At 38.8% G+C, this 23,160-nt stretch overlaps 1 protein-coding gene and 1 pseudogene across 4 annotated transcripts in view; both read left to right on the top strand.

Annotated features, from left to right (window-relative positions):
- Positions 1-23,160, top strand: part of Sik2 (salt inducible kinase 2) — a 122,085-nt gene that overhangs the window by 90,842 nt on the left and 8,083 nt on the right. For all 4 annotated transcript variants that reach the window (XM_046465957.2, XM_046465949.2, XM_046465970.2 and 1 more), the window contains 9 exons: positions 77-201; positions 628-751; positions 2,062-2,282; positions 4,012-4,164; positions 10,998-11,162; positions 18,484-18,712; positions 21,427-21,711; positions 21,849-22,012; positions 22,963-23,073. In XM_046465957.2, coding sequence (XP_046321913.1) covers positions 77-201; positions 628-751; positions 2,062-2,282; positions 4,012-4,164; positions 10,998-11,162; positions 18,484-18,712; positions 21,427-21,711; positions 21,849-22,012; positions 22,963-23,073 — 1,577 coding nt within the window. The remainder of the gene's footprint in view (positions 1-76; positions 202-627; positions 752-2,061; positions 2,283-4,011; positions 4,165-10,997; positions 11,163-18,483; positions 18,713-21,426; positions 21,712-21,848; positions 22,013-22,962; positions 23,074-23,160) is intronic.
- On the top strand, positions 18,724-21,411 carry LOC124107788 (Golgi apparatus membrane protein TVP23 homolog B-like; annotated as a pseudogene).

Below are 23,160 nucleotides of genomic sequence, written 5' to 3'. Positions count from 1 at the left end.
TATAAAATCTATTGCAGAGAAATGCAGTGTAGTTTGAGAGCATAGATGAAAGTAACATTTATTTCCATTCCAATAGATTTCGGTTTTGGAAATTTCTTTAAAAGTGGTGAACTGCTGGCAACATGGTGTGGCAGCCCCCCTTATGCAGCCCCAGAAGTCTTTGAAGGGCAGCAGTATGAAGGACCACAGCTGGATATTTGGGTATTGCTTTGCTTTGCTGTGTTAAATGCATCTATAATGATAATACTTGCTACTTTGGCCCATGGTAGAAACTCCTGGCACTTGACACATAAGCAGTATTTCATACGTTTCCCATCTGCTGGAGTGTAATTAGAGCATCTTGAAATCAATCCCTAGGAAAGAATTTCTAGGGACAGGTGTTATCATCCTAATATTAGCAATAATTTAAAGTTAAGCAGTAAGCAAAATGATGAAATTCAGATCATTTTTTATTTTTTATACTTATTGCAGTAGTCAGGGTTGGAGTTTCTTTCCCCCAAAATTCTGAGAAAGTAATAAATTTGGACAGGAATATTTCAGTCCATATGATTTTAAGAGCCCTGAGGATTTTGAGGAAGATAGAGTGTTTAAAGTTCTCCCTGGAAAGTGTACTGTTTTCTTCCCTAGAGCATGGGAGTTGTTTTGTACGTCCTGGTCTGTGGAGCTCTGCCTTTTGATGGACCAACTCTTCCAATTTTGAGGCAGAGAGTTTTGGAAGGAAGATTCCGGATTCCATATTTCATGTCAGAAGGTAACAAGTTGTCTCTTACTAATTGTGTACTTTATAGAATTTTTGTCCCAAATGAAATGCCTAGGCAAAAGCTTCCCTTTTTCTGAGATTTGGGTACAAATAAAATGACTTAGTCATTTTAAAAGCCATAGAAATAAGCTACCCACTCCATCATGTAGATGAGACAAGTTCCAGCCTCCCTACTTATAACTGAGAACAGAAGTTTCCCAGATTAAGAGCAGCAAGTCTTCCCATTCACTCTGGGTCTATAAATGTCCCATGTTTATTTTAGACTTATAGAAGCACTTCATAGATACAGGCTCACAACCATTTTACTCTAAGTACAAAATGGATTTTGCAAAATTAAAAAATTTTAAATTAAAAGCCAACTGGCAGAACTCTAGTGAATTGAGTTGAAATGCCATAATCCCTGCCTATCTGTATTGGGTTGTTACATAGGCAGTAGTTAAATTTACTCCTTAGTTTTGTGATTTTTTTTTTTTTTCCATCCTACCTCTGGTGTTCCTACTAATAGTAGAAGTAATGCTTTTGAGCAGATAAGAGCATGGTTTGTGGAGCTTTATATCCAGACTCTACCTGGTTTTAATCCTTACTCCACCACTCACAGCCGTATGGCTTTGGCAGTCATATTCCTTTCTTGGCTTCAATTCCTCATCTATAAAATGGAAATAATAATTGTTTCTACCCTAGGGTATCATGAGAATAATTACTCTGTACAAAGCACTTACCGTGGTGCTTGAGGTGTAGTGAGTGATATGACATCACCCCCTCGTGTGAGGGTGATGAAGAGCATGATATCAGCTCAGAGAATCAGCTAGTGCTCAGAGTTGCAGCAGTGCAGTTTTCCTAGTGTAATCAGAAGTAAATAATGTTTTGTGGACCTTTTTCTCAGCAGCACTCATGAGAAAAGCAACAGCCCACTGGAGATCTCTGTCTTACCTGCATAGCCTTAGTGTATCAGCCTTGGGTGTGACTGAGAAGCAATTTATCATTTTCTCATTCTAGGAGTGAGGCTTAGTTTTTTTTTTTAATACAAAACTAAGTCTGTGAGTAGATATTTTTAGTTGCAACGTTAGTAGAAAGGCTCATTTAGCAGAGACTCAGACCCATACATTCCTGTTTTTCTTAGTTCACCATGTGAACTTGACAAATATAAGTATCTTCCATGCATTCATTTTTTTATTTGACCGTCTACTTTCCAGTGGAGGGCACAGAGATTAATACCATTATATGAAGTCACAGGAGTCAAGCAAATAATCCTGAAGTGCAAGGTGATTTATGCGACTTCTATAACATTGTGTTTTCTACAGATTGTGAGCACCTTATTCGAAGGATGTTGGTCCTAGATCCGTCCAAACGACTAACCATAGCTCAAATCAAGGAGCATAAGTGGATGCTTATAGAAGTTCCTATACAGAGACCTATTCTCTATCCACAAGAACAAGAAAACGAGCCATCTATTGGGGAGTTTAATGAACAGGTCCTGCGATTGATGCACAGTCTCGGAATAGATCAACAGAAAACTGTTGAGGTAAAGTGACGAGAGATTTGACTAAATATATGTTAGGATTCCTCTGCAGTTAGTAACTTGAAATTTCATTCTCACACCTGTCATCCTGGTCTTTTAGCACATCCATCTCTGGCACCTAGGCCTACTGTTCAGTGTTCCCTGACAGTTACATCAGACTCTATTTATATTTGCTTTTATTCAACATCTAAATTCCTTCCTTTGCCTCATCTGCCAAAAAGTTCAAGAGGTTTTATAGAAGATGCAGGAAAATTGAAGATGGAAGCTTAAAAAGAACAAGATAGAAAGTTTATTTCTAGACGAAGCATTAAGTTTCATATCAGCACTATACTAGCTTGTGTAGAACGTAAATATGCAGATATGGAACAAGGCTGAAGGTCACGCAGGAAACAAGGAAAGGCACTGGGTTTAAGAAAGCCAGTGGGATTTAATTGTGAACTAGAGAAACTAAGAAGGCAGAAAAACAGGTTGGGTCCTGATTTGGAAATATTAGGGATAATAGAACTAAAAAGGTCGTGAACCTGGAAAATTCCTCTTGGCTTTTTTTCCTGTCCTCTAGTGGTTAGCATAATATAGGATATACATGTTTTTAATACCTCCACAATAGTGAAAACACAACAACAACAACAAAAAAAAAAAAAAAAACAGTGCTTTTTTTTTTTTTTTTTTTTTTTTTTATTTCTCGGCGGACACAACATCTTTGTTTGTATGTGGTGCTAAGGATCGAACCCGGGCCGCACGCATGCCAGGCGAGCGCGCTACCGCTTGAGCCACATCCCCAGCCCCAAAAACAGTGCTTTTAAGGAAGAAGCGAAACAAGAAAGAATATCAAATGCCCCCATGTTTGCTGTGAAAGACCAAGGATCCAAACTACTGCCTCCTCCCCTGTCATAGCTGTATGTAAAATAAACTGGCTTTCCTGCCTGGTTCATTGTGTACCTAGTGATGTTTTTCTGTACTTATCCATGAAGTAGATCGAGAATGGCAGCTGTGAGCGTGGTTCTGCTGGCCTGTGAGTTTTGCTGAGAATGCTCCACATTCATTTATGGGTACTCTGCCCAGCACCCATGCAGGCTGTCAGGTACAATTAGAAGCCAGAGGAGCAGTTGCTTCTCTGTTGCACTAGCATCCTGGGAAAACTGGCAGGCTAAAGATGTGAAAATTTGGGAAGCAACTTTATTTTCAAGGCTTCAAAAGGGTGGGACTGCAAAAACAAGAGGAAAAAATTACCTAAGAACGGAGACACAGTGTCTCTCCATCTAGTATCCAGATGTGATTCTCCAGCCCAAAATAATCACCAGAAAGTTCCCAAAGGCTTTAATCATTCACTTCATGGTTTTCAGTGATTTGGACTTGGATTGAAGCAGTGCAATTAGAGCTTCTGGGCTCAGGGTGCTAACTGCCCTTCTACCGTAGTTACAGCTATGAGATGGAACCGTGTGACAGCAGTGAGAATGCCTACATAAAACAGTGATGGCATTTTCTCTTAGTGCAGAAAAATAAATAGATCTTGATAATGTAAAAGGTCCAGTCAAGTAATTTTAAAGCATCAACCTTTATTTAACTAATACTAAAGACTTGAAATTGTCTGCCTTCGGGTCTAGATTTCATTCTGAGGCATACTTTGTTATTTTACTTTTAAGAACACCCACTTTTGCTTTAGAAAGGTACAGATCATTGGATTGGTTTTTATGGTACTCTACTTTCAACCAACAGTTGTTTTCTCTTTCAGTCTTTGCAGAACAAGAGCTATAACCACTTTGCTGCCATTTATTTCTTGTTGGTGGAGCGCCTGAAATCACATAGAAGCAGTTTTCCTGTGGAGCAGAGACTAGATGGCCGACAGCGTCGGCCTAGCACCATTGCTGAACAAACAGTTGCCAAGGTAACACCCCATTAGCCAATAGTCTTATCTGTGCATGTGCCTATTCGCATGTTTGACACATTTTTTATCTTGTAGTACAAAGGTTAGGATTTCATCTTCTACACTCTGTTTTTCTAGAAAGTTTCTCCCTCAATCATTCACTGAATTCTCAAATGTTTTGGCGCACCTTTCTGTTTGTAAGGATTAACTTTATTTCAAACAGTTTTTTTCATAAAGAGATGTTTTGTGTTTTAATCCCTTGCTTCTGTTGAGAATTAGTGTAACTAACCTATACATTCAGTTTCATGTACACATTTTTATTGTGGATTTACCATGTGTAGACCTCTATTCTTAGGTACTCTAGGAGTTAGGATGTGTAGAGTACACTCCTTGCCCTCAGAGTCATTACACTGTGGAAGCAAAATAAGAATAGACTACAAATAATCATAATTCAAAGAAGGGAAAGATTAGTGCTGTTAAAGAACTGAGGACAAGGATGAGAGAGTCACATCTGAATGAGAACGAAATCATGAGAGAGGTGGCAGTTAGGACAGATCTTCACAGATGTGTGGAACAGTGGCAGGGAGAGGCAGTACTTGAAGGCATTTTAGGTAGACAGAAACAGCGGAAGATGAGCAGAAGTATTTATGTTGGCAATTGTAGGACTTGTTCTAATAAATACACTTGAAGTCTAAGGAAATACGGAGTTGGAGTGATAAGTTGAAGCCACATTGTAAAGAGGTCCACATGCCATGGTAAAGCGTTTACTTTACAATTCAGGAAGAAGTAAGGCACTATGAAAGTAGTTAAGCGGAAGAGTGGTAGAATATCGTATTATTTACAATCATTAATCTGAGAGCATTGGGAATGATGGGCAGGACAGAGAAGAGAAGAAATTTGGAGAGATCGATTAGGAGATTATTATAGTATTTGAGATAAGAAATACTGAAGATCTAAATTAATGTGGCACTGGTAGAAACAGATGGAAGAGGCAAGTAAAAGAACCTCAGAGATATATCTTGTATAAACCTAGCGATGGTTTGGAGAAGTAGCTCTTATGGTGGTTAAAATTTCTAAAGTCTTTCTGTGCCTCAGTTTCCTGTGTGTAAATAGATAAGATTATAAGAATGTTGTGCCAGTAAAATTAGTTAATATTTTTGGAATACATACAACAGTGTCTATTACATAGTAAGTGAGTGCTATGTAAGTATTTGTATATAAGTAAATGTTGGGGGATTAGAGGACAAAAGTGAGTTAGGGATAATTCTGTCTTGAGCTAGGCCTGAGAGAACAGTGGTGGCATTAACTTAGTTGCCAAGAGGGGATGTGGACATAGATCCCAGGAGAGATGCTGGAGTAGAGAGGTCTGGGGAATCATCTGTATAGAGGTTGAGGAGAAGAGTGGCTTGTTCCAGTGCTCTATTAGGATTTTTGTCCTCTTCTATGAGTGACTCTATTCAAAGTGAAATTAAGAGTAGAATTTTCATATTGAATTTCTTTGGCAGGTTTACAAAATTTGCAAGATTATAAGAAATTCTGGCATTTTTTTATAGTATGTACAAAGAAAAAAACCAAGGAAATTAAAAATCTTGATTTTCATAGGCAAATTGTATTTTTGTTTATATGCTTTATATAGAAAATGTGAGTACCAAAACAAATGTAAGTTAAATAATGTTATCAATGTTATTCTAGATATTTGAGTTAGACTTTCTCACATGTAGAAACCTTCAAAGTTTAATTAGGTATTGCTTACAAGACAGAGGGGAAATGAGAGTTCATGAGCTGGGATGGTGTCCCTTCCTTCTTGCAAGTGCAGCCAGGCAAAAGGACAGGAGGCAGAGACTCCCAGTGCAGTAGCAGGCTTTCCTTGCCAAGTGTCTTTTTTTTTTTATTGGTTGTTCAAAACATTACAAAGCTCTTGACATATCATATTTCATACATTAGAATCAAATTGGTTATGAACTCCCAATTTTACCCCAAATACAGATTGCAGAATCACATCGGTCACACATCCACATTTTTACATAATGCCATATTAGTAACTGTTGTATTCTGCTACCTTTCCTATCCTCTACTATCCCCCCCTCCCCTCCCCTCCCATCTTCTCTCTCTACCCCATCTACTGTAATTCATTTCTCTCCTTGTTTATTTTCCCATTCCCCTCACAACCTCTTATATGTAATTTTGTATAACAATGAGGGTCTCCCTCCATTACCATGCAATTTCCCTTTTCTCTCCCTTTCCCTCCCACCGCCAAGTATCTTTATTCTTAAACATGCAAGTGAGTGAGTGGTAAAGGGTTACATAAACAACTGCTCCTGAGCATGTGCATATGTTATTTGATATCTTTTCCTATCTAGAGTTTAAGCAAATTCCCCTGGATATCTCAAATTTTATTTAATTTGGCTTGGAGTTGAGATGTATAAGATGGCTTCTTATGTCTGCTAACTTTGTTTCCTTACCAAGCCTCCCATGAGTTCTTGCACTTTGTGCATTGACCCATGTCATCATAGAAACCTACTTACTGTAATTTAAAATACATGCAATCCAAATGGAAATCTTCAGTGTTCATCTACAAACTTGTCTTAAAGGCTGCTGGATGCTAATCAGGAGGCAGCGCTGCTGAGGAAAACACTTCCTTCCCTCGGAGGGGCACGTTCTACTTTTTAGTACAGAGCTTACTAAAAAATAGATTTCTCTGGTTTTATGGATACTAAATATGCTCAAAATTTCAGTAGAGCCTTCTTGTTTTAATTCCTTTATGTTCTAATTTTTTTTTTAAAGAGCCCCTCCTGTCTGGCATTTTGTTATGGCAGCCTGGGCACACTAATACTATGCTGTGTTCTACAGTGGGCAACTCCTAATCCGTAATTCAATAGCTGAGATGCCCATTGCATTCGTGTTTGCTTACAATTGATACAAACCATGGAGTGGCAAAATTGTTAAAAACCAGTGGTCAGAGTTCATAAGATAAAAAAAGCAAGACATTTTTCTCAGTAGTTATCCAAAGTAAGTCAAATGCAACATTTCCAGCATATTGTACAGCAAATAAAAAGTACTTTAAATCTATCTAAGAAGAAATCTCACTGTATTCTAAATAATAATAATAACAGGTACTTTATCACTAAACTATAAACTCCTTAAAGTCAGGCACAGTTTTTTAGGTACCTCTAAGGCCACAGATTGCTATATTGATAATAGCAATAAGAAATCAAGGAAACAGCTGGCATGGTGGTGCACGCTTGTAATCTTAACAACTTGGGAGGCTGAGATAGGAGGATCACAAGTTCAGATCCAGCCTCAGCAACTTAGCAAGGCCCTGAGCAACTTAGCAAGACCCTGTCTCAAAATCTTAAAAAAGGGAGGGGGTGCTAGGGATGTGGCTCAGTGGTTAAGTCCCTCTGGGTTCAGTCCCCAGTACCAAAGAAAATAAATTGAGGAAACAACATTATCCTATACAAAGACCACATGAACTGTAAAATCCTGCAGAATTTTAGTTCCATGCAGAAGGTCTGCATGATTTTGAGGTGACTTTGCATAAGAATTTCTGAGTTCCTCTATTCTTAAATATAGAATGGAAATGGCAATACCTACTTAATAAGATTGCTACTGAGTAAAAATTAGTTAACCTGAACCAGCAGTTGAGTTCAGCAAATAGAGCACTTATCTGTCAGGCACTGTCCTCACCACTGTGGGCATTGTATTAATTCGCTCGGGCTACCATAACAAAATGCCAGACTGAAGGGTTCAAACAGAAAAGTCATTTCCTCACAGTTCCTGAAGCCATCAGCATCTGGTGCAGGCTAACTCCCGTGAGTAGATGGCTGCCTTCTTACTCTTTTTTTTCATGTGCCTCTCCATCTGTCAATTGAGGAGAGAGAGTTCTGGTGGTCTCTTCCTTTTATAAGAACACCAGACCTCTTGGATCAAGATCTCATGTTTATGACTTAATCTAACTTTAACTTACCTCCTTAAAAGCCTTATCTCCAAATTAGTTCTTATAAGAGGAAGAGACAACCAGAACTCTCTCTTGCTAAGTTGCTGAGTCTGGCCTTGAACTTTCAGTCCTCTTGCCTCATCCTCTCAAGTCAATGGAATTATAGGCATGCACCACCATGCCCTGCAGAACCCAGGGTTTTGTACATGCTAGGCAAGCACGCTACCACTAGCCACACCCCAGCCCAGACAGACTACCTTAGACCCCTTAGCAATTGCAAGACTTCTAAAAAGCAGATGTATGATACCTACTATCCTATTTCCTGGGAAGTAAGTATCACAACAAAATGTTATTCCTCCATCCTTTCCAAGTTCATGGGTCCATTATAGTCCAGGTTAGGTGCAAAAGTTTTCAAGGAAAATGTACAATCCTTGGTCTAGCACAGCAGCCCTGCCATTTAAGGAATTGTAGCTGATGAAAGTCAGGACTGAGAAGGAGCAGCACATTATAGTTTTTGTGTGGCCATCTCATTTCCATTGTAGTGTCCCAGGTAATAGTTTCCCTACTTTCATATAAAAGGAACAGAATAATACATTTGGGAAATAGAAATCAAAATTCAGTTCTATCCTTTGATTGAAAATACAACAATGAGGGTTGGAAGACTGTAACAAATTAGAAAGTTTAAATTTCACATTGTGACATTGACTAGAGAAATTAAATGACTAATACTTGAAAAGAAAAAAAAGTTGTTTAACATCAAATGTGGCACAGGTGTAAGCCTGAAGAATGATGCAAAAGAAAAGAAATTTCTTTATCATACTCAGAATGGTATGCAGTAATCTTTTTCCTGTTCTTACCATTCATATAATTCTGAGACTTTGCTGTTGTTCTTCTATTCTTCTTTTTAAATATTTTTTAGTTGTTGGTAGACCTTTATTTTATTTATTTATATGTGGTGCTGAGAATCGAACCCAGCGCCTCACAAATGCCAGGCAAGTGCTCTACCACTAAGCCACCGGCCCAGCCCTGTTCCTCTATTCTTTATCTCATGTGGTATATCTGGAGACAGCAATATTTGGATCTGCCATATATAAAATATATCCTATGTATATTCAAAATATGTTGAAATATAAAGTATGGTAGTAACATATACTCCCATTCTTGAACAGCTGTCAAACTGAAAATTCTAACTGGGAACCATTAAATAGAATCTGAGAACAAAACTACATTCATCTTACAGTGTAAATCCTATATTTTTGTGATGATTTTAGGACTTTAAAAAAGGAAAAGAGCGGGGCTGGGAATGTGGCTCAAATGGTAATGTGCTTGCCTGGCATGCGCGCGGCGCTGGGTTCAATCCTTAGCACCACATACAAATAAAGATGTTGTGTCCGCCGAAAACTAAAAATACTTAAAAAAAAATTCTCTCTCTCTCTCTCTCTCTCTCTCCCCCCCCCCCTTTAAAAAAAAAGAAGAAAAAGAAGAGGAATTAACCTTACTGAATTAGGACTTTATATGTTACCTTTTAGAATCCTAACTTCACTATGAAATAGGATTTATGCCCTTTTTTACAGGTGAAGAAAATAAGATTCAAAGAAATTAGGTAACCTGATTAAGTTCACACAATGAGCCAATGATGGAGCCAAGAATCAAGCCCACTTCCTGAGAGAGAACTAGAACCTAATACCATTTTGTGCCTTTTGTTTATTTGAATCTAAAACTCACCATCCTATATCCCTTGACGTGACTATAGCAAGAAGAATATAGGCCAGTCCTCTGCCTGTCATAGTCTGGCGTGATGACTGTTCCCTCAGATGTTTTGCAGTCTCTTATGTTCAAAACATATCTAATAAATTATTCTGCTAGTTTTGAAGGGATCAGGATAAAAGGATCATCCAGCAGCTTCATCTTTAAAATCAACCCTTGCCAGTTGTCTTAGGAAGATTCTCTTTTAAGAATTGTTTGTGATACTTCTTAAAGTAGTTCACAAAGGAGACAGAAGAATGGACTTAAAGTCATCCAGAGTTCCCTATAGTAGGTTGACTTCAAGGTCATAACTTGCACTGCAATGAGCATATCTCCTTCTACTGGGCCAGCAGGCTATGTGCGTCCTTGAAGGAAGGACGACAGTCCTGTCATATCCAAGGAACTGCTGCTTTTCTTTTCTTGCTTGTCCCACACACCCGCATGAAGAAATAAGTATCATCCCACCCCACCAAGAGACAGAGACAGAACTCACTTCAGTGCCCCTTGCATTATAGTTGGTTGTAGGGTGTATGTATCTATCCCTGGTTCAGAGTACAGAATCCTACCAACAGGGACTTTCCTATTCCCCCTTATACTTCTCCAGGTAATATATTTAAGGAAGAAGGCAATATATGTTTTCTGAGTTGAAACAGAGGACATTCTTTTGGGGGGGGAGGGGATGGTACTGGGGATTGAACTTAGGGGCACTGGACCACTGAGCCACATCCCCACTCCCTAGCACTATTTTGCATTTTATTTAGAGACAGGGTCTCTCTGAGTTGCTTAGTGCCTTACCGTTGCTGAGGCTGGCTTTGAACTCGTGATCCCAAGGATATTCTTTGACTCCTCAGAGACAAGCTTTCTTGTCATCTGTGTGAAACTTAGGCTTCTCAATATGGAACAGAAATAAAATTCTATACAAACCTTTTCAGAATATCTGATTGATTCAAGTTAATACCCTATATATGAATGTATATTTTCTATACATATTTCATCAGATCTTTTCCAGAGGAGGGGAGTTCTAATAAATAACTTGTTTATACTTTAATTGTCCCAGGAATAATTATTTTATTCTAAGAACTCGAGTATGTAAAACTCGAGTATGTAAATCGATGTATTTACAGAGAAAGTATTAATGTTCCTCTGCTTTCTGTTCTTGCTATATTTGCAGGCACAAACTGTGGGACTCCCAGTGACCATGCATTCCCCAAACGTGAGGCTGATGCGATCTGCCCTCCTCCCACAGACATCCAACGTGGAGGCCTTTTCATTTCCAGCTTCTGGCTGTCAGGCGGAAGCTGCATTTATGGAAGAAGAGTGTGTCGACACTCCAAAGGTACAGATGGATGTGTTTGAGAGACTCAGAGCTTGCCATATGGCTGTAGACTTGTTTGATCCTGCGGTGCTGTGCTGTGGCTTAGCTGAACTCTCATTTTGTCAAGTCAGTCAGGAATGTTGTTTTTGTGGAGAAAACCTAAGAAATGTCCAAAGCTAAATTCTCATCAGTGTTTTATCATTACAGCTGTTTTGTAACATAACTCATCAGATCTCTCCTCCCCCAGAAGCCCCTTTTTTTCCTCCTTCTTTCTTCAAGTTTCTAAATTCCTCACAAGTGTTTAGCTTTATTTGTTTTTTAACAAATTGTAATTCTGAAAACAAAAAGTTAACTTGCTATGCTGAATTGGGCTTTGTTTTTGTCAGTATTGCTTCTCTTCTGCTGAGAATACTATAGATACAAAATGATGGGCTTTCTGGTCAGCTAAACCTCTGTTTTTGGTCTAGTTTGGACATGCTTGAAGGAGTCAAGTTTACATTTGGCAAACTATAAAATTGGCTTTTAGGATATGGAAGATGACAGCTTCTCTCAAGCAACGGACATTTATTTAACTTCTAATATGAGTTGTATATACTTAGCATCAAGAGATATACAAAGGATCATATTAATGAGTAGCAGAGTGTCACAAAAGAATGTAGACCTTAGAGTATATTCAGACTGTGTTCTTTACCAGGTTGTGTGAACTCTTTGAACCTCAGTTTTCTCTTGTGTAAAATGAGAATACCGAATTTATGAGACTATTATGAGGATTGAGATAGTGTTTGTAAGAAGTGGGGAAGATTTTACATACTCGGTAAATATTGGTTTTCTGTCTTTTTGGCCTCTTCAGGTAATTAAAAAAAAAATGAGTCAGACATGAACTCTGCCTCATGTTGCTAGACTATGGTCTAACAGAAGAAACCTTATACACAACAAAAGACAATATGCCAGCCAGGCATTGTGGCACACGCATGTAATCCCAGCAACTTGGGAGACTGAGAGGAGCATCGCAAGTTCAAGGCCAGATTCCACAATTTAACAAGACCCTGTCTCAAAAATAAAAAGCAAAAATAAGGATGGGGATGTAGCTCAATGGTAGATGACCCTGAGTTCAATCTCTGATACCAAAAAAAAAAAAAAAGCAATGTGCCGAGTGTTGAATAAATTGATAAAAGAGAATATAATTGGCCCTATAAGGAGATATAAATCAAAGTGAAACTAGAAGGTGGCAAGGAGAGTTGCTTTTAGTGTTTGATCAGGAGAGTCTTTGGGTTAAGTGTCAAAGCAGGTAATTGAGAAGTGGATAGAATCAAAGTGGGTGGAAAATAGGGTGGGATGTCTTCAATGGAGACAAAAGCCTGAACAAAAACAAACAAACTTAAGGAATTTCAAGGCTCATCTAAATCAGAGCATTGTTCATTTTATCTGAGGGAAAAAGTATATGGAGAGAAGTTGTGTGAAATAAAAATGGATAGGTTAGCTTTGAATGGCAAGCCAGGCAATTAATACTTGCTCTGTTGGTGGGTGCTTTCAACATGGGTGTGGGGTTCAGTATCAAATGAAACAACTGAAGAGTTAAGGTAACAAGAGACAATTGAAGATTTTGAGCAAGGAAGCACTATATGTATTCTGCGCTTCAGAAAATTAGGCTGGCTGGCTCCCTAGCATGCAGAAGACAGGGGAGACTGGTGACGGAGAATGGGAAGTTAGAGCACATGTCTCTAAAGGAGATGATGTGGGTCTGAACTGGGAGAGGGGTTATGGGACAGAAGAGGAGGGATGGTTGCATTGAGACTGAAGATAAAATTGATAGGATGTCAGGGTTAAGAGAAAAGCCTTAACAAGGTTTTGATTATTGGGAGTATAAGTGCCTTCTCAGAAATCAGGAACTCTGAAGATCCAGTTGGTTGGTTCAGAAGTTAAATAATCAGTTTAGCTAGAGCACAGCCGAGAAGACAGCTCAAGCCCAGGCTTCCCCAGCAGGTGTTAAGTCCAGTTGATGAACAGGACCTGTTGGTGTCACAGCCCCTTAGGATTCCACTTCCTTTGAACAGTCTGTTTTCTCTGCCTGCATTTGTATGTTAAATAACCTTATAAATTACTGGTACATTCTTGCTCAGAAATTCAGACATAAATTAGAGTAATGTAATTCATTTACTTTAAAGATATAATTCTCTCAAAAAAATTAAAATGCAGTCTGCTAAAGTCTTGTCTGTGAGGGCACCAGGCCCAAAACACAGATTGGGCACTGTCTGCTATATTATATAGGGCAAGCTATTTTTAAAGCTTGTGATTGTTACCGTAACTAGGAAACAGACAGGAAATGAATGATTTTGTGAAAGATATAGACAGTAGCTAGATGGTGTATTTGCATTTGCAGGAAGAGCAGTGCCACGCTGGAACTGGCCACCCACACTGGCATTGCCACTGTGACACTCAGCCAGGCCATAAACATCCGCTGGTCTTACTGCAGATTGTTCCTTCTCCTGGTTTGCAGTAAAATGTTTGTTCTTCCCTCCCTACTGCCTTTTTCTTTAGGGCCCATAAATAAATGCACATACACAAAACTCCCAGATAGAAATACAATTCCTTTTATTCATTTTCCTTCATTTATACTTACTGTAATGCCCATTTTGTTTTCTGAAAGATGCTTCACAGCTACACATATTGCTCATTTCATTTCTGCTGTCAATCAGGGATAAGTGTTGTGCTTTTCCAAGAGAGCACACCTCTCCTTCCCTCCTGGATATCTTCAGTGCTTAAAACTGTCAGTGAAATCCCTTAAGGAGTCTGAATGGACACTTTGGTTTGGGGTTCCTGCAAAAACCAGCACCTTTCTGAGTTATCCATTCTGGGTAAAAAAAAAAAAAAAAAAAAACAGTAACTGAGACCCACAGGTGACACAGGGACCATGTGGAATGGCAGGTGCATAAACCCTACAGAGCACATATATCCTCACTTGAGTGTTTCTTTGTAAATAATGGATATTTTTTCTACACATTCACAAATAGGCCAGTCATTTTTAGCTTTTTATTAGACTATAGTAAAAGGAATTTCTTAGTTAGCATCTTTGTAGCTGGATGACAGAAGAATTATAAGAGTAAACCATGAAAATGCAACTATGATAGAGGTATTTCATGTCCGTTTACATTTGATAATTTTTTGAAGCTGAGCATCAAGGCACATGCCTGTATTCCCATTGACTTGGGGAGGCTGAGGCAGGAAGATCACAAGTTTAAGGCCAACCTTAGCAGCTTAGACCTTGCCTCAAAATTTAAAAAAAAGGATTGGAGACATAGCTCTGTGGTAAACACCCTGCCCCAGTACCAAAAAAAAAAAAAAAGTAATAATTATGATTTTTTATTATATAAGTAGTATACATAAGAGAAGCTCTGAGGGACTGGGGTTGTGGCTCAAGTGGTAAAGTACTCACCCAGCACGTGTGAGGCACTGGGTTCGATCCTCAGCACCACATAAAAATAAAGATTTGTATCCACTTAAAACTAAAAAATAAATATATAAAAAAAAGAGAAGCTCTAAAAAGGAAATATTTATCAAACTCTCAGTAGATGCTAACTCTAAGGCTTTGGAGAAGAAATTCCAATTTTACTTCTGAAATTAAATTTTAATAACAAGTATTAATTTAAAATCAAAAATAAAACCAGTCAGAATAATGCCTAAAATTCAGAAGGGGATAAAGGAAAAATCAATTTATCCATAATATCACCATCCAAAAATAAGCATATTGCCAGATGTGGTGGCTCACACCAGTAATTCCAGCAACCCAGGAGGCTGAGGCAGAAGGATCACAACTTCAAGGCCAGCCTCAGCAATTTGGCAAGACCCTGGGCAACTTAGTGAGACTGTATCTCAAAACAAAAAAAATAAAAGGATTGGGGATGTGGCTCAATGGTAAAGCATCCTGGGTTCAATCCCCAGTACCTAACTAAATAAATAAATTAATTGGAAAAAATAAGCATATTTTGATGTGCTTTCTGTAGGTGGGTAGGGGTAGTATGGGTCAGTAGGTAGAAGGACTTTTAAAACAAAGTTATATTCTATTATATATAATTTTGTATCTTTCTTTACATTACAGTATAGCATGAACATTTATCCCACATCATGAAATGTTCTTTTAAAGCATGAGTTTTAACAACTGCCTAATACATTGTATTAGGCATCACTTTATTTAATGGCTCTCCTTTGCTTTTTTTCATCCTTATTTATGCTTAAGGTAAATGTTCATATCTAATTCCAATGGTTATTCCTTTAGGATAGATTTTTAGAAATGATGTTACTCAGTTTTTTGTTTTTGTTTTTGTTTTGTTTTGTTTTTTTGCTTTTTCACCTTGTTAGTTAATTTGCCTCAAAATAGCAAAAACACTTGTTTTAAAAGTGTTAAATAAGTGCAAAAATTGAGTTAGAAGTTAAGCAATTCTAACCATTGAGTGGTGGAGCTGAGATTTGAGCCTATAGCACTTCCTCAATAAGTAGCAGACTTACCAGGCACTTAGGATAAAATTATTTAAGACACATTCCCAGCCTCCAAACTCACCAAACTGCTTTGGTGTACTAAATCAGTCTGCTCACCTGCCATAATGAAATACCACAGTGGCTTAAACAACAGGAGTTTCCTCACAGTTCTGGAGCCTGAGAAGTCTAAGATCTAAGTTCCAGCTAATTCAGTCTCTTATAAGCTTCCTTCTCCTAGTTTGCAGATGGTCACCTCATTGTCTTAAGACCTCTCATGTGCCCCAGGGGGAGTTAGGAGTAAGCCTGCCAGCTGTCCCTTCTTATAAAGACACTAATCCTTTGGGGGTCAGGGCCCTACTCCCTTAGAAACACTGTCTCCAAATACAGCCACGTTGGGGTTAGGGTCAACATAGGAATTTTGGAAGGATAGAACATTCAGTCCATAGCAATCTTCCAGTCTCTTATGCTAGAATCTTGTACTTGATGTAGACTCTTGGGCTTTCTCAATTAGTTTTGGGGTCTCTGAGGACTTGATCCCCACATGTTTATCACCTATTACATAAAAGGTCTCTTGGAAGTGAAGTGACTTAAGCTTAAAGGAAAAACAAAATATATTAGAAAACTACATTTCACCCACATTGTATTTTAAGTTTCTCTAATTCACAACAGCCTAGATTGTTTCCTGTTCCTAAAGCAAAAGGTCTTATTTCCAGCAGCTTAGGTCACCTAGGCAGATCAACCCAGTAATTCAGTCATAAAACCCTGGAACTGGAAGTACTCACACCTGTTAACTGAACTGAGCCACCCCACAGGACATCAGTATATTGCCAGGTATGGTGGTGTACACCTGTAATCCCAGCAGCTCAGGAGACTGAGGCAAGGAAGATCACAAGTTTGAGGCCATCCTCAACAACTTAGCAAGTCCCTAAGCAACTGAGACCCTGCCTCAAAATAAAAAATAAAAGGACCGGGGGTGTAGCTTGGTGATAAAATACTTCTGGGTTCAATCCCTTAAAAAAAAAAAAGTTAGTTTATTATTTTCCAGCTGCCCCAGGATGAAAAGTCAGGTCTGTGAAAAAAATCAGATCCTTGTTTTCTAGTGGTATGAGGATGAAATTTGTTTCAGTAAACATTTCTTAATCAAAAACATAATTCATCTAGTTTGGATGGGATAAATTTATAGGGTAACAATTTAAGTAAAATTGTAAATTCAGGGAGACTGCAGGGTTTTTTGAGTGATTCAAGAAAAGGTGACTTTCTTCCATTACGGAAAAATAAAGAATATAGATGACTTATCCTGCAGGAGCCACCTGACAGAGGCTGTATGAAGACGCTCAGTATATAATTACTTAATAACATCCTTTTCTCCATTGCTTTATTCATTTCTAAATCATCCTCGATTAGTCTTAGAAAATTGTATTAGTAGATAGTTAAGGAGCCTGGAAGTGTGAATGTAAGTTCTCAACCATTCTTTCCTGCAAGAAAACTGTTAAATGTCATCGAAAAGGAAAACAAACCTGAGGAAGGTCCAAGGAAAGAATGAGAGTTGCTAGCCAGATTGCAGATTTTTTTTTCCTGGTGCCATGGGGAAGTGACCACTTATCACTTTACAACACTGTAATGCCTTAGTCACCTTACCCAGGCAATGGCTCTAGCCCCAGAACAATTTTTATGGAATAAGCATCACCTCCCCCAAGCAAACAAAGATCTGAGTCACCTAACTCCCCCTCTCCAAATAGAAGGCCATGAAATATCTTCACACAGTTGCCATGAGAGGGAATTTCCTGTGTCTGGCACAGGGATGTCCACATCACCTCTCACATACATGAGCTGCTCCTGCTTCCAAAGGAAACAACATTCCAAAGGATGTTCCAGGTGAAAGTCGTACTTAGAACTGAGCATCTGTGCTGGCTGTTCCTGAACAGCTATTCATAGGAGAAAATGGATTGATTTCCACAGGGGAATAGTTAAGGTAATGAGGTAAATAATTGCCTCCTCTTTGGGGCTTTTACCAGCCAGAAGAGCTCAAAACCACAACTCCCCTTTGTGTGCCTTTCTGCCTGCCTAATGGTGGTTTGCTTGGCAACTGCCAGGAAGGCAATGTGCTCACTCAGGAGCTGTGTTGAGCCCATCCCTGTGGGTAGGAGCCATAGATAGTGTGTCACTGCCATAGAAGAGAGAATTTCGTGCACTGGGGCTTATTAACCTCTGCAGGAATTTTGGGCCGGTGAGTCATTTGTTATTCTATAATGGAAGGCTTTGGCTGTTTGCCATTTAATTTTTTTTTTTCAATCCTTTTTGTGGTATCACTCTGTCTTTAACAAAGAATTCTTACTTTCCATTCTTGAGGCACATAGAACCAACTACAAACTGAATCAAATGGGCAGGTACTTAAATTATGAACATAGAAGTATATCTAGAGCCTTCCAGTATGTCTCGTGGTTGAAAATTAGAAGAATATTGATACTGCACTTCAGTTTATAAGCCATGTACTTAAAAAACAAAATCTCATCTTCCCCCTCTTCATTTCTCTTATTAAAAAAAAATAAATAACTGGTAGGCCTCAAGCTAATATACCCCCTGTTCATCTGGAAACCACTAACAATATTGTTTATTGTAATAATGATGACTCAGAGGAACCTGGGTGGCAGTGCCACTTTGGGTCATAAGGGTCTCTTGTCTCCAAGCACTGCAGTTGACTTGCCTTAACTTCTGTATGTTGTCATTAGAAAAAAAAATGTGAATACTTTTAATATTTTACTTAATTTCTAGTTTGCCATAAGTCGTGGCATTTTTTTGCTTTGTGGATTTTTCTGATGTCTCGGCAGAGCAGCAGCTGACAGTTTCCTGTCACACCTTTGACATTTAGGTAAATGGCTGTCTGCTTGACCCTGTGCCTCCTATCCTGATGAGGAAAGGATGCCAGTCACTGCCCAGCAACATGATGGAGACCTCCATTGACGAAGGGTTGGAGACAGAAGGAGAGACTGAGGAGGACCCCAGTCATGCCTTTGAAGCTTTTCAGTCCACGCGCAGTGGGCAGAGACGGCACACTCTGTCAGAAGTGACCAACCAACTGGTCGTGATGCCTGGGGCAGGTATGTTATCAGAGAAGCATCAGGTCAAGTCTTCATGGCACCAGCTCATACTCAAGTCACCACAAAGTAATGAAACCAACCAGTCCCTGGAATATAATCTGTGCTTACTCCTTTGTGGAGCAGTTGCAGCAGGTTGTAGGATTAGGCCTGCTCGGCAGCTGACAAAGATTAAAATGGAATGTTTGTGAGTTGATTCCCCTTACTCGTAGGGGTGCTTCATCAGAGACAGGCTCTTTGGGAGCAACCACTCTTTGGAAGTGACAACCCCTCCCTTGACAGTGTAGATTCTGAGTATGATACGGGATCTGCTCAGAGAGACCTAAACTTTCTTAGGACAACCCTTCCCTTAAGGACATCATGTTAGCCAATCAACCCTCACCCTGCATGACATCTCCTTTCATAAGGTGCAGCTTCTGGAGTGTTTTCCCCCACTAAATTTGAAGATGGTTAAATTGACCTATGAAAGGGTTCTGAAAATATGGGGTTTTCTTGTTTTGTTTTGTTTTTCTTGTTTTGTTTTGGGGAGGTGTTGGGTTGGTTGGTTGGTTTTTTTGTTTGTTTGTTTTTTGCAGTGCTAGAGATTGAACCCCAGAGCCTTACACATGCTAAACAATCACTCTACTACCAAGCTGTATCTCCCCACCCCTGAAAAGGTGTTGCTTGTTTTGGGTTTTCATTTTTTCGTTTGAGACAGGGTCTCACTGTGTTGATCAGGCTGTTCTGAAATTCCTGGGCTCAAGCAATCCTTCTGCCTCAGTCTCCCAAGAAACTGGGACTGCAGGCTTCTGCCACTTGAAAAGATGTTTTGATTGGATAGTGAGAACATTGCTGATGTCAGGACTAAAGCTTATGGCCATGTTGTCTCAGGACAGCAATGATGACACTGAAGATGTTTCATTGTTTGATGCAGAAGAAGAGACAACTAATAGACCAAGAAAATCCAAAATGCGACATCCAGTGGCATCATTTTTCCATTTGTTCTTCCGAGTCGGTGCCATTATAGTCTATCTTCTCTGTGAATTGCTCAGCAGCAGCTTTATTGCCTGTATGGTGATAATTATCTTGTTGTTGTCATGTGACTTTTGGGCAGTGAAGAATGTCACAGGTAGACTGATGGTAGGCCTTCGGTGCTAGAATCATATTGATGAGGATGGAAAGAGTCATTGGGTGTTTGAGTCCAGGAAGGCATCTCCTCAGAAGAATAAAACTGTTTCAGAAGCTGAATCAAGAATCTTTTGGTTAGGACTAATTGCCTGTCCAATACTGTGGGTGATATGTGCCTTTAGTGCTCTCTTCTCCTTCAGAGTAAAATGGTTGGCTGTGGTTATCATGGGTGTGGTACTACAGGGTGCCAACCTGTATGGTTACATCAGGTGCAAAGTGGGCAGCCAGAAGAATTTAACCAGCATGGCTACCTCGTATCTCGGAAAGCAGTTTTTAAAACAAAACACCGGAAATGAACAGACTTCTTGAATAGAGAGAAAATTATGTTTTCTGTGATATTGAGGAATGGCTGAAGAGATTCTTGATTATAAACTGTTTAGAGCTCAGTCCAGTTGCAAAGAGGAGCATTGTTTTTTTGTTTTGTTTTGTTTTGTTTTGTTTTCACTTACAAAGTTACTATGAAAACTGTTTTCTTTTTTTAAACAAAGTTTTTATTTTTATTTTTTCTAGTAGTTGAGGCTGGGAAGTATGATATCATTAAGAACATTGTCAGAATTTATTTTATGGTGTACATATGTATGCATATAGTAAAGTATCCATATATCCCAAATTAATGTGTTAGTTTACGTATGTTACAGAGATATTTGCATTTTGAGCCATAGAAAATAGACTGTTCTTAGTCAAAGGTATGTGTGTTTACATACTATTTCTGTAGGTTATTTTCAGAAATAAGTTGAGTCCATGATTAAGAGTAAACACTTGGCTTGTGTATGAGTTAAAAATTAGAAAAAATTGTTAATTTTAAATATATACTTCATGTTGAAATTGCTTACCTTAGACATGCACAAGTGAAAACCAAATTCAGGCTGGTATTAACTAGTTTCTAAAATTTATTTTTTTACTTAAGGCCTAAATAATAAAAGGAATCTTTATAGTTTATGTTTAAGGGATACCCAAGGGATTGCTGCTGTTCTATTTATTTCGTGGAAAGGATAGTCAGATTTTATTTTGGAACTTCCTGGAAACTCTTCAGTGGTCTCTGGACTAATAAAATCTTTTACTACTAAATTAATATTGTTCTTATGTCATAGTAAGAATAATAATTTAAATACTTGGCATAATAAATGCCTAAAGACATTATATGAATCTGTTTTTCTTGCTATAATAGGGATATTGTAAACCATACATTTGTATTAATAATATTTCTTAAACAAGGCAATATATTTAACTGTAAACTAAACCAATCTACAAATTATTGTAGGCAGTTGTAAATTTTGTTGTAGGTACTAGAAACTTTGTTGGAGTCTTTTAATCAGCAGATTATGTTGTGAATGTATTTGTACATTGTTAAAATATTTTTAAAGATGTTTTGTTTTAGTTGAATAAATGTGTGTTGGAGTGATAGCTTGGAAGGTGCACAACTTTATATTTGTATAAAACTATTGTTTACAAAGCAAAAAAAAAAAAGACTAAAGCTTATTATGCTTTGTATTCTAAGTTCAAAATGCTATTGCTGTTCTATCTGTTCTGTTTTGTTTTTTCTCTTAAAGGTAAAATTTTCTCCATGAGTGACAACCCCTCCCTTGATAGTGTGGACTCAGAGTATGATATGGGGTCTGCTCAGAGAGACCTGAATTTTCTGGAGGACAACCCTTCCCTTAAGGACATCATGTTAGCCAATCAACCGTCACCCCGCATGACATCTCCTTTCATAAGCCTGAGGCCTACCAACCCAGCCATGCAGGCTCTGAGTTCCCAGAAACGAGAGGCCCACAACAGATCACCAGTGAGCTTCAGAGAGGGCCGCAGGGCATCTGATACCTCCCTCACCCAAGGTGAATGCTTCTTCTAGCTTTTCAAACTCTTACATTGTAGCAGTTGAGGGACATTTGTTGCTGTGTTAGTTGAACCTGTGATCACTGAAAGACCTTGTATTTTACTTAAACTGTTTGGTCTTTGTGCTTTCTTTCAGGAATTGTAGCATTTAGACAACATCTTCAGAATCTGGCTAGAACCAAAGGAATTCTGGAGTTGAACAAAGTGCAGTTGCTTTATGAACAGATGGGACCAGAGGCAGACCCTAATTTGACATCAGCTGCCCCTCAGCTCCAAGACCTCGACAGCAGTTGCCCTCAGGTGGGTAATCTAGGCCCTTCCCACCATGATTCTGAGTGAAGATGCATGGGTTTTAGTTAAAGGACTTCCAGTTCTAGACAAGGACATTCTTTTGGAAAGAGTACAGCCCGAAAGCTTTCCTTGCTGCTGTTGCTGATAGCTTAGACCAAGCCACACCACTGCCAGGTGTCAGCCCCAGGTGGAGGCCTAGACATGCTCTAGCTAGGTTTGGTTCACAGGACAGATTGTATGTGGGTGACTCTTACAGCCCTTGAACTCCCTCACCCCCATGCATACACAAAAATGAAGAGTAATAAACATTACCCAAATATGAAGCTTTTTGCCACTATTTTTGATGTGAAATCACTTTATTAAGGCCAGGCACAGTGGTGCACGCCTGTAATCCCAGCAGCTCAGGAGGCTGAGGCAGGTGGATCGAAAGTTCAAAGTCAGCCTCAGCAACTTAGTGAGGCCCTAAGCAACTCAGAGATTCCCTGTCTTTAAATAAAACACATAAAAGGGCTGATAATGTGGCTCAGTAGTTGAGTGCCCCTGAGTTCAATCCCCAGTACCAAAATTAAAAAAAAAAAAAATCAACAGAAAATCAGTTTATTAAATATAACAAGTGGACCATTCATACTAAAAATACAATAAATACTTTTTTTTATACTGTATGCTTTATTTTGAGCCTCTTTTTAGTACACTAAGAATCTTTGTAGGTGATGATGGCCTCCTGATGACACCAGGAACTTTTGCTGTGATCCTGATTAGGTAGTTGTTGACAACAGTTAATACATGTATGAGTTCTCTGCAAAGTAATTAACTTCAACCTACTAATTAGAGAAAAGATTGGAGTGTTATATCAGAGAGTTGAGATTCCTCTTGGTCATTTGAAAAGGTACTTAAACTAAAAATTAAAACTTTTTCCCACATGGAAAATTGAAAATTGTTTTCACTCCCCTGCTCCTCAGGAGGAAGTTTCCCAGCAGCAGGAAAGTGTCTCCACTCTGCCTACCAGTGTGCATCCTCAACTTTCCCAGCGGCAGAGTCTAGAAACCCAGTACCTACAGCATAGACTCCAGGTGGGATCCTTCTCCTCGTTCACCCAGCTCACTTTGTCCATTCAAAATCTGCCTTTCTGCACAGCCTTATGCTGTGTCAGTAGTAGG

Source organism: Marmota monax, unplaced genomic scaffold, assembly GCF_021218885.2.
Source record: "Marmota monax isolate L192 unplaced genomic scaffold, Marmota_monax_Labrador192_F-V1.1 WCK01_AAM20220418_F8-fsc00045, whole genome shotgun sequence".
In the NCBI taxonomy this organism is placed as follows: Eukaryota; Metazoa; Chordata; class Mammalia; order Rodentia; family Sciuridae; genus Marmota; species Marmota monax.
This window is presented reverse-complemented; position numbering and strand designations above follow the sequence as displayed.